Source organism: Quercus lobata, chromosome 1 (genome assembly GCF_001633185.2).
Source record: "Quercus lobata isolate SW786 chromosome 1, ValleyOak3.0 Primary Assembly, whole genome shotgun sequence".
Lineage (NCBI taxonomy): Eukaryota > Viridiplantae > Streptophyta > Magnoliopsida > Fagales > Fagaceae > Quercus > Quercus lobata.
The window spans coordinates 41706651-41724503 of NC_044904.1; the positions used below are offsets into that span (position 1 = coordinate 41706651).

The 17853-nt window shown below is 34.4% G+C and overlaps 2 protein-coding genes across 2 annotated transcripts; one reads left to right on the forward strand and one right to left on the reverse strand.

The window, feature by feature from the left end:
- The first annotated feature begins 280 nt into the window (after window positions 1–280).
- LOC115954091 lies at window positions 281–6221 on the forward strand. The gene is made up of 7 exons (XM_031071961.1): window positions 281–474; window positions 826–859; window positions 3227–3577; window positions 3669–4117; window positions 4828–5356; window positions 5448–5679; window positions 5761–6221. The coding sequence occupies exons 3-7, from the start codon at window positions 3227–3229 to the stop codon at window positions 6219–6221; spliced, it is 2022 nt and encodes a 673-aa protein (XP_030927821.1). The 5' UTR covers window positions 281–474; window positions 826–859.
- A 3121-nt stretch (window positions 6222–9342) lies between these two features.
- LOC115990404 (GDSL esterase/lipase 1-like) lies at window positions 9343–13840 on the reverse strand. The gene is made up of 5 exons (XM_031114241.1): window positions 13425–13840; window positions 13214–13335; window positions 11982–12206; window positions 11621–11876; window positions 9343–9718 (listed from the first exon to the last, which is right to left on the reverse strand). The coding sequence occupies exons 1-5, from the start codon at window positions 13681–13683 to the stop codon at window positions 9480–9482; spliced, it is 1101 nt and encodes a 366-aa protein (XP_030970101.1). The 5' UTR covers window positions 13684–13840; the 3' UTR covers window positions 9343–9479.
- Window positions 13841–17853: the final 4013 nt, after the last annotated feature.

A 17853-nucleotide genomic window follows, 5' to 3' on the forward strand; every position in this document is an offset into this window, starting at 1 on the left:
TCATCGCTTCTACTGGCAAAAGCACAAAAAATATAGCAAAAACAGAGCAATAAAGATCTAAAAGTATATTTGTAAAAATTACGAAGTTACGGCTCAAGAATACTCTTCCTCTTCGTAAGAATGTTCGTGAGTTAAGAGCCCGTTTGGTTCCACTTTTTCAGTCCAAAACGGGCGTTTTCAAAAAAGCTGAGCCCAGATATGCGTTTGGTAAATTCAAAACGTAACTTTTTTATAAAAGTTGCGTTTTGAACTTTTAGAAAACCTGAAGACAAAACGCGCAACGGAAATGGACCCTGAGCGGTCCATAAATCAAAACGCGCACAGCGCGTTTTGTTATATTACCGTTGCAAACATGGAAAGACCGAAATACCCACACATCTCTCATCTCTGTGCGCGCTGTGCCCTCATCTCTCATCTCTGCTCTCCCTTCGCATTTGACGCCTCCATCTGTTCTCTCTGCCTTGCTCTGCCTTCGTAAGTCTCATCTCTGTCTTTTTTCTTTTCCTTTTCTTCTTCCGCTTCGTCTTCCTCTTCTTCTTCTTTCTTTCTTTCTTTCTGGTTCTTCCTCTCCGTAAGTCTTTCTGTAGTTTTGGATTGTGGTTTGTTTTATGGGTAATGATTTTTCTGTGTGTTCTTTGGGTTGATTTGTCATGGGTATGGGTTGTTTTGATTTGGACCAAACCGGGGTTGATTCTCATGGGTCTGATTTGGGTTTTTTTGGTTTTGATTTCTCTGTTCTTTGGTTGATTTCTCATGGATCTGGGTTTGATTTCTCTGTTCTTTGGTTGATTTCTCACTTTTGGTGTGTGGGTTTTGATTTCTCAGGTACCAAAAACACTGATCTGCTACCAAAAACCAGGTACCAACACTGATCTGATTTTTTTTTTTTTTTACCGAGTGTGGGAAAAAAAATTTCGGATCTTCCTATGAATGGGTATTGTTCCTTTACTTGTTTTGTTATTTGTTTTTGCTGATTGGAATATATAATGAAGTGTTAGTTTGATGAATATATAATGGGTATTGTTTTCGGATCTTGCTGATTGGAATATATACATGTTCTCATGAAGTGTTTTTGTTTATTTGTTTTGTTATAACAAAATTTCGGATCTTGCTATGAATGTGTATTAACTTGGAGATATTGTTATGCTTCAGTTGTGTTATATATTTCAGTTGCTATGAATGTGTAGAACTTATATATTTCAGTTGTGTTAGCTTGTGTTTTGGGGCCTGGGTTAGGTTCAGTAATGTAGGTGAGTTCTGTAAGTGCCTTTTATTTTAAGCATGTATATGTCAAAACTTTTTTGTGTCAAAACAATGTCAATTTTGGGCATTTTAACTTCCAAATTTTGGGCAGGTTATATGTTGATTTGAAAAATAAACTCTTATTTTCCAGGTTATATGTCAAAACAATGTCAATTTTGTCTTAATGGTGTCTTAATCTCTTCCTAATTCTCTTAATACTTCTTCTTTTTCTGATTCTATGTTTATGCTATGATTCGAAGATTGTAACTCTTTACTTTAATTTCCATTATAGTTCAGGTTATACTACTGTTTGTGTTGGATTATTAGCAGAGAATATAGGGTCATTTTTCACCATGATTTCCCCCCTGATTGCGTAATAATATATTGTGATTTACCATCAAATTTTGTTGGTAACTTATATGATATGATATGATACGTGGTGTTGTCTATTAAAAATTGCGTTTTTATTAGGTGGGTTTTTGAGTATAGTCTTAGATTTTTGAGTTTTCTGAAGTTTGACCATGAAAGATGTGGTTGAATTACTTGATAGGTGATTAATGTGTGGTTAAAAAAAAAAAAAATTGTAATTTCATTCCATAGACAATTCACTCGTACTAGAGGTGATTTTAGAGTCTTTCACTTAGTAGGTGTGTGAAAATTTGTGTTGCTAATTTCAGAGTTATTGATTAGGTAATGCAAATTTTGTTGCTCCTATTGGAGGAGATTACTGTTCAACGTTAAACAGATTCCTCTGCTCCATCTGGGGATTACCTTTCTCTGTTCTTCAATCCAAAAGCAATCTATAACCCCATGGTAGTTGGTGAAGTTAGTGGATACTGTGAAAAAAAAGAAGAAGGTGTAGTCTCAGCTCTTAGAGCAGAAAAATGAATCGTGAGTTGGATATTGTTTTCTTCTGTTGCATATTTGTTAGTTGAGTTGATTGTGTTGGAATTGTCTGTTGAGCCTTGTCTTGAACTGTAGTGGAACTGTTTGTTTTGAGTGTTTTTTTTTTTTTAATGAAATCTTACTGATTTATCAAAAAAGAAAAGTTTTTTTTTTTTTTTTTGAAAGATAATTATTTAGTATTTAGTATCTCTAAGAAAGATAATTATCCACTGTTAGTTAGTAATGTGGGTTGGATTGGATTACTTAGTGTTGCGCACCCTTTCTACATACTTTTCACATGAGTTATTGGATAATATGTCTTGGTTTGGGTTTTGATAATGTGAGCTATTTGGGTATGAGGTGACATTCACAGTGACCGACTTACCTTGTTGGCTATTGGACTAGAGGTTATCACGTATATTTTGTTTTTCAATTTAATCCATGTTTTCTATGCTTAAATCATTAAGAATTATTTTTCTTATAGCAGATGATGGACTCTTACAAAAGGGGTATTACCTTCTTTTACTGCCAAATTTTAATAAGCTTTTTTATTGCCATTTTTTCAAAAGTATTTCTTGTATGTCACCACATCTTGTTGAAAGCAATTTTATTCAGACAAAAATGTTACTAATGCAGAGAGTGCATAGTATGATAATAGAGAACCCCTCATGTAAACATGTCTCAACAATCTTGTTCAAATTTAATATTCCTACACAATCTGTTTGATTTTCTTCTTTATTGAGGCTTTTATTCGAAATACATCGAAACCTAAAGAGACAACTTTTGCATGACATACGGGTCACTGCAAGATGGATAGATAAATAAATTAAGGCTTAACAAAAAAAGTTGCATAAACATATAGAAATACTTAGAAAAAGTAATGCTCTAAAAGTTGTACCTACACCTAAGTTTTTTTTTTTTTTTTTTTTTTAACACGATACAACATTTTATTCAAATAACAAGAAAATTAGATACTAATACCCTGATTGTGATATGTTTGATGTTCATGACCTCTGTAATATGTATATTTTTGTTTTGATCTTAATAAAAAATTTATAGTTTTGCTAATATGTTTCAACCTCATTGGTGAACTTTATAGATGGGTAAAAACACAACTTCCAACCCCGAGGCAAAAAAGGCTAGAGCATTATGGGATAATAATTCAAGCTGGACCACTACTTTTTGTAATCTTTGTGTGGAACAGATTCAACTTGGGAATAGGAATAAAGGTGTTGCCTTTAAGACCATAGGTTGGACCAATATAGTGACCAAATTTTGTGATGAAACCGGTCAAAATTATGATAGGGAGCAATTAAAAAGTAGGTGGGATGTGTTAAAAGGTGATTGGAGATTGTGGGAAAAATTGAGGATGCATGACACAGGTTTAGGTTGGGATACAGCGAAGGGAACAATTCTTGCTCCTGATGATTGGTGGGACCGAAAGTTGAAGGTGAGTTGAGTATTTTATTAATATGTAGTTAGTTGGAAATAGTTTTTTTATATTGTTGTTATCTGAGTGAAAGCACTTTTACATTTTGTAGGAATTACCCAAAGCTAAAAAATTTCGAGAGAAAGGTCTACAGAATCTAGAACAACTTGATATAATGTTTAGGGATGTTGCAGCAACTGGAGAAGCTGCATGGACCCCTTCTTCAAATACACTCCCTCCAACAATGCCACAAGAGGGTGCTGGTGATTCGGATGGTAGCTCCGAATTTAAGGATAATCAATGTGACATGAGTTTAGACATTGATAGTTTGCAACAAGAACATACTAGTCAATCACGTAGTTCAGGACTTAAGCGAACTAGTGAATCAATACCCTCACAGAAAAAAAAGAAGAAGATAGGAGGAGCTGTAATGTTGGACAATCGTATTAGTGAATTAATAACTGTATGTAAGAATAAGTCTGAAGGTACTTCTCGAGAGTCACCAAGTTCAGTTGATAATGTCATGGCGATTGTGAGAGCACTTCCTGGAGTGGATAGTAGGTTTGTGGTTCAAGCTTCCTTAGTGTTACTAAAAAAGATACATAGGGATATGTTTCTAACTTTCAAGGAGCCAGAGTTACAGTTGGCGTACCTACAAGAATTGATTTCTTTGAAGCAAAAGAAGTGACCAACCTTATGTGATACTCTATATTAGCTTAGGACTAATATTAGCTTATGACTAATATTAGCTTTATGTTGTATTAACTATGTTGTATCAACTTTAAACAATGTTATGTGATATTTAGTATTAGCTTTGGATTAATATATGTGTAATGTAAACACATTTCGACTAATATTAGCTTTTTGTTGTATTAACTTTAAACTAAGTTATGTAATATGGATTTATTAGCTTTGGATTAATATATGTTGATTACTTTGTTGATTACTTTGTTAATATATGTTGATTACAAAGTTATGTAATACTTTGTTGATTACTATGTTGATTTATATTAAGTATTAGCAATGATTGATTATTTGTTACTTTGTTGTGTAGCCTAAACCAATATGGATGATTATAATGGTACTTATGAGAGTGGCAATTTTATGGAACTATTAATGGATGGGGATTACAGAAATTATTGTGATTATCATGATGCTAGTGATTATAATAATGCTGACAATAATAATGATGGTGATAACAATGATGATGATGATGGTGATAACAATGATGATGATGATGATGATGATAACAATGATGATGATGAGAGTAGTGATAGTGATGATGACAGTGACAGTGATTCTGATGATGATGATAGTAACGACGATTCTGATGAGTTTTACCAGCTTGTGGTAGTTACCTGTGAAGCAGTTGTGACATATTTCAATAAGTACATTAATAAGACTCCTTGTTATGATTCTGAACAAACAGGGTGGGTTTGGGTGAGACGTTGTATGGAAGGTAATGAGAAATTGTGTTACAACATGTTTAGAATGAAAAAGGAGGTGTTTCTTAATTTGTGTCAAGTTTTAGAACGTGACTTTGGACTTCAACATTCAAGGAATATAAGATTAGAAGAGTCAGTGGCAATCTGTTTAATGATACTTGGTCATGGAACATGTAACCGAATGGTTCAAGAAATATTTCAACATTCGGGTGAAACCATAAGTAGACATTTTGAGAAGATGATCACTCTGTTGGGTGCTCGCTTTGCAGCTGCATATGTAAAGCCTTCGGATCCAACTTTTAGTGAAGTTCCAACCAAAATACAAGACCATCCAATTTATTGGCCACATTTCAAAGTATGTGTACTATTGTATATTTGAATAAGTGTTATTGTCTATAAGATAATACAATGCATGTGGAACTGAAAACTATTAATGTTTTTATTAGGATTGCATCGGTGCGATTGATGGCACACATGTGACAGCGGTTGTACCTACTGAGAAGTCCATTCCATACTTTGGAAGAAAGGGATATCCAACCCAAAATGTGATGGCTGCATGTGATTTTGATATGTTATTCACATTTGTTTTGCCTGGATGGGAAGGTGCAGCACACGACACTCACATTTTTCTTGATACTATTCGTAAACAGAGTAACAACTTTCCGCATCCACCACCAGGTTTGTAATTGGTTAATCAATTGTTCATTATAATTACATATTATATGAGTGTGTTAAAACAATTGAATTTTTTTTTTCTAGGGAAATATTATGTAGTTGATTCTGGATACCCAATGATGAAAGGTTATTTGGCACCATACAAAGGGATATCATACCATCTTCAAGACTTTCGAAGGAGAGGTGGAAGCCCTAGAACTAGACATGAAAAATTTAATCATGCTCACTCATCTCTTCGATGTACGATTGAGCGCACTTTTGGTGTGTGGAAGAATAAATGGAGAATTATCAGAAACATGCCATCTTTTCCATTCCATATCCAAATACTTATTGTATCTGCTACTATGGCTCTTCATAATTTTGTTAGACTAAATGATAGGGATGATAGGGGCTTCATAAATGCCAATCGAGATTCAATTTCTAGAAGAGAAAATAATAGTGAAGCAGATAGCAGTTATGAGCAGAATTTAGGATCTTTAACAAACCCTGCAATGGTGGTTCTTCGTGATTCCATTGCTAATTCCATTTGGGGGGATAATAATTAGTAGTTGTCTTTTTTTTATAATATCCTGTAGTACAATTTAAACTTGGGTTATTGGTATGTATTTTATCATCTTTTTTATATTTTTGTGTTGTACAATTTAAACTTAGATTATTGATATGTATTTTATATGTTTTTACATTTTTATGTAGTACAATTTAAACTTAGATTATTGGTGTATATTTTATCATCTTTTTACATTTTTATTTTGTGCTTCATGTTGATGGAAATTATTTAGATTTAATTAATATTATTATTATTATTGTTTAGTAAGTATATGAAATAGATAATTTAATAAGTATGAAATAAACTCACATCCACAAAAAAAAAAAAAAATAATAAAAAATAAAAAATGTTTGAAATAAATTCCCTTATATATACATTATCCTTTTTGGTCATTTACCCCTCAAAAAGCCACTTTTAACAATTTTTACCAAACACTCAGCTTTTTCATTATGTACTTTTTAATAACTTTTACCAAACACTCAGCTTTTTGAAACTCCACTTTTTCATTATGCACTTTTACAAAACTCCATTTTTTCATTATGCACTTTTTCAAAAAGTTGAACCAAACTCACCCTTATCAATCCAAACAAAATTGTCATATTCACACATATCCGAGAAAGAAGGAAAGAGACTTGACCACCACCAGTCCCAACATGGAGGACGCTCTTCAACCACGTATTCAGTGGATAAGACAAATAAAAAATTATACTGAACATTTTTTTTTTTTTTTTTTTTTGCTGAATATTATACTGAACATATTTGAATGTTTTAGTTTACTGCTATTTCATTGGCTTACTAAAGAAATTAATACTGAACATATTTGAGTCAAGAAAAGTACGCGCATAAACTTCATAGTTTTTCCAATAATTTTAATGCATAATTTTTTTATTATATAAATATAAAAATATGCAAAGAATCATGTCTATTGGGGGGGGGGTTTTCATTCATGGTGTCTCATAGCGGGTTATGAAACAAGATCTCCAGGGATCTATACAGTTATGATGTGCTTACCAGTTAAATTAAAATAAAATTATTCAGCAAAAAAAAAAAAAAAAATTGATATTCTTCATGACTATTATGTCATATTACCACCCAAATTCTTTACACATCAAGAGAAGGAAACAAAAATAGAGCACTAATTTTTGATAATGAAGCAATATTAAGGACAAAACTTTATTCATGATTATTTTATATCTTGTTAAAGGTGGTAAGTTATGATTAAAATAACATCATTTTTATGTGGATCCAACACTTGTACTACTTTTATTATCTATCAATTATAACATGTCATATCAACAGTTAGGATGCACGAACACTTCATTTAGGATACCGTACTCATGTTATATCTGTCTCGTACACTAGTGTCATATTGGTGTCATACTTGCCATTTTATGTTATAATTTTTCAAAATTACTCGTGTCACTGTGTTGTAACTGTGTTTGTGTTCGTGCACCCTAGATCAGCAGTCGTGAAAAAATTTGTGTCTAAACTTTTTGGAAAAAAGAAGAAGACGAGTCTAAATATCAATGTAACTTTATGCTGCTTTCTCATTGCAGGACATTTCCAAGGAATTTATAGGAATAAAATAACCTTTTTCCTATTGTGCATATTGATTCTGTAAAAAAAAAAAAAAAAAAAATTTTGATAACATTTCCATAGATATTCTGCCAATAGCCTTTATGTTTCACTTGATGTAGTACATGTTGATTTTGTAAAAAAGGAAAAAGAAAAACTTTGATGGAACATCCAGCTTAGTTACAATATTTTATTGAGGACATTTGCTACAAATGACAATTGCCAAGGGGATTCATGATGGTTAGTCCATGATTTACAAGAAGATTGAAAATTGCTCAGGCATATAATTATGATTTTTAGAAAATCACTTGTTATTAAATGAAGATAAAGAAATTTATGTATATATGGTCAAGCATAAGAAAGTGAAATACCAACAAATTCCCCCTTTTTTTTTGGCACAGCAATAGAAATGCCTGTATTATTAAAAGGGAGCAGTTTACATCTACAAGTGACCGTGTTTCCTCCAAAAGGCCAAAACATCTCAAGAAAGATAGATATGATATTAATTGTTCATAAGAGTTATATTCAGCAAAATTATGCATGTCCAAATAGTTGTTGCACATTGTAATTTTTGGGACACGTATTTTTTTAGAAAGAGTTTTAACTTATGGCGTCCGCTTTTACTAGAGTTTCAACTTTTGGAACATGTATTAATTTATAACTAATTGATAAATAGTCAATTGTATGGTCTCCCTTTATTTTTTTGTGTTGGACTTGGCTTAAGCTATCTAGTGTCTACTGTCACGCCTAACTGAGCCTTTTATTTTTGGAATTCAATTAGTTCTAGCATCCATTTGGATTGATATTGGTTTAATTCACTTTATTTAGATGTTTTTAAAGAAGGGAACAAGGAAATGATTTGAGATTCACTTGACAAATCGAGATTCACTTGAGATTGATTGCAATCTTGACATCATTCGACTAATCGAGTCTCAAAAATTTTAAATTCTAGATTCAGGCACATGATCAACTTAAGCATTGGCATTTGTGCCATACATTTCTAAAGTATATAAGGTAACTCTATGTCTGAAATGTGAATTAATTAAGCTTTTGAGGGAGAGAGTTGCATTAGATATGCACTTAGGTCTCAGGGTTTTTTGTCAAGTGAATATCTCCATCACCAACAACATTGAAGAATTAGAAGATTGGTGAAAGATTGAAGTTGCTAGAACATATACAAATATATACATATACACACGAGAAATTTCGCAGGTACTTGAAATCACGGACTAGATTGTTCGTGTGAAGAGATCCATAGTGGAAGAGTTCTAGTGGAGGTAGCAAATTGGAATTAGGGTTAATTCTACTAGCACAATTTTGATTTCACTAGTGCATTCTTTCATTGAGAGTAGACTTTGAACCCTCAAAGTGTTCTTCCTGTCAGAATTTCCCTTTGTAACCATATAGTTATTTTATTTGATTTTCAACACCTCAATTACTGCAATTTGCTATAAAATGTCAACATATTTATCATGTTAAAATAAAAAAAAGTTAAGTGAAATATGGTCAAGCATAAGAAATTGAAATACTAACAAATTTCTCCTTTTTTTTTTTGGCTCTGCAATAGAAATGAGTATATTATTCAAATGGAGTGGTTTACATCTACGAGTGACGGTGTTACCTCCAAAAACATAAAAAGAAAGCTAGATACGATTTTAACTGGTCACAAATAGATATACTATTATGCATGTCCAAATAGTTGTTGCACATTGTAAGGGCCTGTGACATTTGGTGCTCCACTCCAAATCAGCTCAGCTAACTGGCGGTTGGCTGTTTCAGTAGTATGGCCACCATCAAACCACACATACTCACTAGGATTACTGCATAAATCATATGGTTCTGTTCCATTTCTTCCTCCTCCACAATTCATTCCCCTATATGCCCCACTGCCACAGCATGCAACTTTACCATTCTTGAAGCCTAAAAAAGCAAAGGAAAAAAGTTACAACAAAGATAAAGGTAGGAGCAATGTTGGAATGTTATGATTGGTGTTAATAAAAATGATGTCAATAGTGAGTTCCTATGAAAGTGATAGTTTGAATTACAATTTGCCACATCAATGATTGTAAAAAAGTGTTAGCAATATGGATCAGAGTAATATTGAAGATAAAGTTCCAAATGAAGATAAAGATAAATCTCCAAGTAACAATAGATAGCAGATGGTTTAGTTTCAAATATGTTTGCCTTGGCTATATAGATATGGATAAGTTGTAAGTAGATAAGCTTGTTCTGTTTTCTATATAGCCTATAGTGTCAATCAACTATGTCAATTCCTTCATGCTCCAACTATAGTGCATCTAATAGCCAAGCGTGTCCTACACTATCTAAAGGGAACTGTTGATTATGGATTGCACTATACTAAGGCTCACTAAAATTGAATGGTGTGACTCAGATTGGGCTGGTAGTCCTGATGACAGAAAATCTACTACTGGTTATGCCATTTATGTTGGTCCTTGTCTTATATCTTGGACAGCTAAAAAGCAACCAGTTGTTGCACGTTCAAGCACTGAGGCTGAGTATGGTTCAATGGCATTTTCCATTGCTAAAATATATTGGATTAGAATGCTATTTAAGGAACTAAGAATTCCTATTTTTACAATGCCATGCTTATGGGTGGACAGCATTGGGGCACTGTCTCTATCCTCTAATCTTGTGTTCCATGCTAGAACGAAACACATTGAAGTGGATTATTATTTCATCAAAGAAAAAGTTTTTAATAAGGATATTGCTGCCCATTATATTTCTTCATATAACCAGCCAGCAGATATTTTTACCAAGGGCTTATCTTCTTCTTGATTTTTATCTTTGAGGATCAATGATGGTTCATTCCCTCCCCATCAGCTTGCGGGGGACTGTTAGCAATATGGATCAGAGTAAAACAAATTCTATTGAAGATAAAGTTCCAAGTGAAGATAAAGATAAAGCTCCAGGTAACAATAGATAGCAGATGGTTTAGTTTCAAATATGATTGCCTTAGCTATATAGATATGGATAAGTTGTATAGTAGATAAGCTTATTCTGTTTTCTATCGTGATCTCCTTTGCAAATATCTTGCTTGTAATTATATATAAATGAAATACACATAGAAAATCTGGCTGTTGATTTGAGCCAGCTTCCGTTCACTCTATGTTAAACATCAAGCACCGTCTCTCTCTCTTTCTCTGGAAATCCCTAGATAACACTTTGTAGAGCCACAATTTGACTAGTGTTCTAGAAGTTGATTTGGACAAGAAATAAATAAGCTAGAGCGTATAAGATTGTAGAACTGAAGCTAAAGAGACAAAGAAAAAAGGATACTCTAGAAGCTGTCATGGGTTAGAAATTAAAAAATTAAAAAGCTATGGCCTAGGAACTACTAGAACTCTAGTGGCAGAAATTAAATGAAGCAAGAAGCTTCAATGTCGGTTACTTAACCGACCTCCAACTTATATAAATAGGAACTTTGGTTCCCACTTGTGATAAGTGAAGTGGTGTGAGGTGAAGTGAGATGATGTGAAGCAAGTGAGGTGAAGTGTGTCAGCACTGTAAAGTAAAGAAGTAGTTGTGTCATTGTGTTAGTAGCTAGGTGTATAGAAGTAAGGTGTAAGGTCAAGTGTGTGTGAATGTAAAAGTGCCGTGTGTGCACTGGTGCAATAATAGTGCTTGTAAAAAGTGTTGTAATTAAAGATAAAAGTGTATTTGTTCACGTATTTTACTCAACACGCTACTCTTTCAAACTAATAGATGGTGAAAACTTGTTGTCCTTAGCACTAATGCATGGTTGCTCTAAAGGTAAATCTAACAAGGCAGAAGCATGATATGCAGGTTGTGGTCGCAGCCTACCATATTTTGAAGGGTTGTTCACTCTGTCTCCAAGTGCGTTGTAGTAATCAAAGATTGAATATTTGAATCCTGGTAACTTGCTCTCTAATTTTTTAAGCACATTGGCTAGAGCTCTGTTGTGTAGTCTTGCCAAAGCTGAGGGTTCTTCAGCACATCCACTACCAAGTTGGGGACTCCTTGCTTTCATGGCTGGTAGGCAACCCAAAGGCCCTGCATTCTGAAATGCAATTTTCCTTCCTCCTAAATCATATATTTCCTGAAAAAGAAAAATGTTAAAAATCAAAAACAGACCAACTTATTGAATACTGTCTTTGAAGTAAAATACTTCCAAAAAATAATTTATTCACAGTGATTTTCTTACTTTGAGCACACCAGTCAAGTTGCCTATGACCATCCCCACGTATTGTCTTCGGTAGGACTGAGAAGCATTGGGGTTCTCCGAGTAAAAGCTGAAGTAATCGTTTCCTCCAATGCTAAACAAGTACACAGCTCTCATCAGCACCTTCTTGGCTTCTACATCGCCTAGTTTCTGCTTTAGTGACTTCACTACAGCCTTAAAATAGCTTAGCTGCGCTGGGAGATTTATCTGGAGAGAAAAGGACAATTATGCTATTAAGAGTAACATTTCCTTGCATTACTAACTATGTTTATCAGTGATTTTTCAGTAAAACTGCCCACTTCAAAGAGTGCTTTTATTTCCTTGATTTTCAGATGTAGCACAAAGTTTCCATCCAGCTAGTAGGCCAAACCGTCAAAGACAATAGGCTTTCCTTCAATTTTTTGATGTAAGAACAAAGCATACATTTTACAGACTAATGTGTCAACTTATCAACTACAACAAAAATGTAATTTAAAAATTGAGAAAAATAGACAAAATCCCGTTGTTTTCTCAATAACAAGGAGCCTCCTTGAGGTTTTGTGTGTAATACATAACCTCCAACGCTATTGTTTTATGTAAAAATGCATCTCTAAATTTAGACATGCCATCAAATGAGGAACTGATTGTTCATTTGAATGGATGTTTAACGGGTTTACAGATAAAAGAAGTGTTTTATTGATAAACCACATAGGAGGTTTTGTGTTCTTTTTCCTACATTATATTATGTTATTGATAAGGCACTAATTCTTTAGGATGCGCGGATACTTCATTTGAGGTGCTGTGCCTGTGTCGTAACAATGTCCTAATTGCCGTATCATGTTATAATTTTTCAAAAATTTCTCATGTAGTTGTATCGTACTCATACTCGTGCATCCTACATAATTGTATTCATTGTCATAATTGTAAGCCCTTTATACTAAAATTAGTAATGAATTTGTTGGTTATAACATAAATTGGACCCAAATTCATAAGTTAAGCTTTTGGATTATGTGCTATCCTATATTAATTCCTCCCATGGAATCTCACAAACAAACTTCAGCATTTTTCAAGACAGGAAAAAGGTCACAAACCCATTTAATGTCATTTCCCCACATATCTTTAGCAGCATCATCAGACATGCTTTGAGCTTAGTTCTACTTTTTTTTCTTGAACAAAAAAAGTGGGAAGCTGAATCCACCCATAACTAAGTCTTAAATAGAAAATTATCTACATACCGTTCCAGGGTGAGTTTGAACAAGAACACCTCCTCCAGCTGAAGCAAAGTTAGCCCCATCAGTGAAATGATGTGCAATTGGTTGTAAGTATGGAGGAAGTATAGGCAATTCGGCAAACTGGGCTGCAGCCATTGAAAGAAAAAAAGTGTCACAATTTAAGTACACAAACCAATCTACATGTTATAGTGAGGCAATATGAAGTGTTAGTTACCAACAAAGTCAGGGACTATACGGCCATCAGAGAGTCTCCCAGTGGAATGGTTGAAGAAAGTTTCCCCATATGGCCATGAAATTGATCCACCTTCCACACTAGAATTGAGGTACTTGTTGTTGCCTGGATCAAAGAGTGAGTCCCCAAATACAAACAAGGTCTTATGTTCTCCCTCTGGCTTGGACTGAACATGGCAGCTGACTGGGTCATCATCAAGAAGGCTCACAAACACACAGAACAAGTAGCTTAGACTCACCATGAGCTAATATGTATCAGCTTTATGCGAAGCCTCACTGTTGGTCCTCCTGTATTGCTGGGTTCCTCTAAATCACTCCCACTTTTTATATATCCAAAATTCTAGTACTGCGACATTGACCTGAAAACGATTCTTTTTTCTCTGTTCTTTTCTTTTCTGGGTAAGGGTGTATATAATGTTATGTTTTATATTATATTTATTAGTTTCTTTATAGTATAATACCAGGCTTTGGTCTTATCATATCTCTAACTATGTACCTCTTGGGTTTCATTAAAGATATATATATTATATATATTGAGCGCGGTCGCAAGAGCTATCTATTTTTTCAGATTCATTCACACTAAATCTATGATGAAGTACATTTATTAGTACAAAAAAAATCAACACCACCACAGTAATATTAATGATGAGTTCAAATAAAAATAAATATGAAATTGACCATATTAATATTTTATAAAAAATATTACAAAGTAGTTTGTACATGTAATATTGCTCATAAATTTTTTATTTACGTTTATTCACAGCATTTTTTTTTGCAATGATTTATTCTGATTGTAGTTTTTATATTTTATTTATTTATTTATTTTTTTATATTGCTCATAAACAAGAGAGAGAACCCGTTGGGAATTGGGAGGAGATAGAAAGTTGAAAAAAAAGGAGAGGGATAAAGCATGAAACTTTTTCACAAACACAAAAATACATATTTTAAACAATATAACACACATTTCCACACACTTTTTTACCTACACGTATATTAAAAACACTCAAACAACATTACTCAAACTAACTTACCAAACAAGCCCATTGTTTGAAGTGAAGTGTCACCTGCCTATTGGTGGGGTAGATTTTTTTGGATAAGATTTGTGGATTTAATCTTAGAATAATGATATGTCCATAATATTTTCATAATAACAAATCTTAGATGGCAAAATGTTATTGATTATCATTTGAAGTTTTGAACTTCGCTACTTTTTATTTACCATTAATAACTTGTTATCTAGAATTTATTGTGAAATTATTATATATGTGACATTATTTAATTTTATTTTTAAATCTAATTTTATTAGATTTTATCAACTAATAAAGCTAGTCAAATATAAATGCACTATGAACAGAATTGGTATATATTTTATCATTTTTGCACCATCATTTTTGAATTTGTGCTCATGAAAAATTAAAGAATTAACTACTATTGATAAAAATTCATTGATAGTAATAACAAATAATTAAAACATTAAAAAAAAAATAAAGAAGGTGAATCCATAAAAATAAATGAAATTCTCTTTACATATGTGTGTGTATATTTGTCCTTTTTTGGTAATTTACACTTCAAACCAAAATTTTGATAAGTACTAGCCAAAGTGCCAAACAAATTTTTTTTTTTTTTTCCCAGTCAGAAAACACCTTTTGACAGCTTTTATCAAGCATTCAAGTATTCAACTATTTCAAAAATCATATCTTCATATTGACACTTTTTAAAGTCATCACTTTTTCAAAAATCACAATTTCAAAAAGCCGAATCAAACTCACCAAACAATGAGACATGGTAAATAGATCTGCTTTCCTTCAAATACTTAGGTCACATTTGGTACTTTTATTTTCCTTATCATCATAGTGATCAGTTCATCAAATTTTTTGTTCTCAAGACTGATTTTTGTTCTTAAAATTAGGTGGTAGATAAGATATGAAAACATAATTTTGTTTATACAAGAGAATTTAAAGTATGTATTGTCTAACTCTAAAGTTGGTAAAAAAGTTTAGTGCAAAATTAGTCATATTTAATTATTGAGATTTAAAAGACGAATGTCAAGTTACATTTTGATACATAATTAAGTTGAAATATACTTTTTAAATAATATTGTCTTTATTTATATTTAATTAACAATGAATAAAGGCTAGTTTTATTTTCATGTATTTAATTAGTCTTAAAACTTCGAATAATTCTCATTTGTAATTAAATGGTAATTTTTTTTTCCATCTTGATGAGACAACCATGGTCCAACTTGTCTTTCCCCCGTTATCTACAAATTAGGAGTGGCATATCTCTCTCTCTCTCTCTCTCTCTCTCACACACACACACACACATATATATACATATATATTGATGACGTTGAAAATTGTCACCAGTAGGTCACACCGTACTCGCGACTCAAAGCGAACCTGCACAACAAGAACGATCGAAAGAAAACCTTTAGAGAGCACCGGTGTGGTGCCGGCCTAACACTCTCCGAAGGTCAAGTCAGAATTCGTCTCTTCACTTCTAGAGCGCTAGAGAGGGTCAATTAATCTTACCTCGATTTGCGAGAACGTTAGTCCTTTTATAGTGGTGGAGAGTTGGCTTTTCTTCTTGACCTCCAGATCTTTCCAATGTGGGACTCTAATACAAATTCTCCAAAGTGTGGTGAGCAAGGATTTCCCTTTGTGGATCTTAGGGCCTTTCTAGGCGATAGAGATTCTAGATCATGGGCCCTTATCATGTCTGTCAGCGATGGGCCTTCAAAGCGCGTGGGACCATCTTTACACAGGCCCAACAGTTCCAATCCGTCAGGCCCATTAAGGTAGGCCCATCAGGCTCTATATTTTATCATCTTCAGTTGCCCCCTTCACCCCAATGGTCCGTCCGCTTTTAGGTCAAAGGATCAATGGGGTGACGATCCTAATGTAGGGGTGTGACGGGTATTTTTATGACGGAATGGGATCCGTGAGTCAAAAAGGATTAAGCTGATTGACGGATTCATGCAAGATAGGATGACGGTTCCAGATGGATCAACCCGTCGAAAAGAAGAATCATCAAGTTGACGGTTACACGAAGGGCACAATCTGTTGATGCGTACTGACAGGTTGTCAACATTTATTGTGCATGCTACGTGTCAATCTCTGAATGGCCGTTGTATAGGATCGAAGCGTCGCTTCGTCTTCCGTGCATCTCCTATATATATATAAGGCGCCTCACTTTCCCATTTTCACAATTTTCAACCAGAAATCGTCTGTTAGAGCGAAGCCGTCAACCTTGTCAGGGCACTCCGTCGAGGACGAGTATATACCGATTACAACAACCGTCACCCATCCTCCGCCAAGTGTGGTAAGTATTTACTTTAATACCATAATCAAGTTACATTTCCGTCCTTGCATTGTTGTTAGGCTTACTATACCCGTCAATGCTTTCAAACCCGTTAGTCTTAGGTTTCATCGTCAATTGTAGGAAATGTCTAGTGCGTCAAGTAACCAGTCGGTGGTTCGTGACGGGACGGAATACGAAGATGTATACCCGTCCGGTCATAAAGACCAAGAGAGCCCCGGCGAAGATAGGAGTCCGTCTGCCTCCTCTTCGTCCTCAACAAATGAGGATGTGGAGATAGTTGAAATAGAGGGTTCTGATGACGACGGGAATCAAGCACTGGAGTCCGTTGTAGGTGCTGATGGACTAAGGAAGTTCATCATGTTGCCAGAGTGGACAGTGCATAGGTTCACATCCGTCATCAGGGAGAGACATTTCAGCACTTTTAGAACCAACTTCCAAATCCCGGACTACGTTTCCATCCGTCTACCCTATGTGTCGGAGAAGTGTTACTATGAAGGGGTAGAAGGTGTCGGAGTATACGAGCAGGCGTTGAAGGCAGGACTTCGGTTCCCGCTCTCTACACTTCATAGGGAACTTTTGCACTATCTAGGGTTGTCCGTCACACAGATATCTCCTAACGCCTGGAGGGTCTTCATAGCCATGGAGATGGAGAAAGGAGACTGACGGTCCGTGAATTTCTTCACTGTTACCGTCCAGACGAGATTTCTGGGTCAAGGGGGATGTATAGTTTTGCTAGTCGGAGCCCCTTGTTGAAGGTGATCTTTGAGACCCCAGACTCAAATAGAGACTGGAAGAGTCGTTACTTCTTCCTGGAGGGTGACAGATGGATGAACCGTCCAGGGGAGACGGAGTACCTGCCCGTTGACACAACCTGGGCAGTGATAAATCAATCGTGTATGCACCCGTCTTAATTTTGCAATGCTTTTCATATCCGTCCATTTTTATGTGTATATCTTAATCGTCTTTCTCTGCAGGTAGACGGCGCCCGCAAGTTAGCCTCGAGGAATTTAGTTTCCTTGAAAAGGTTTGCAGAAAAACTAAGCCGGAGGAAAGGACCTGGGCTAAATTGGTGAATCCGAAGACCATTCATT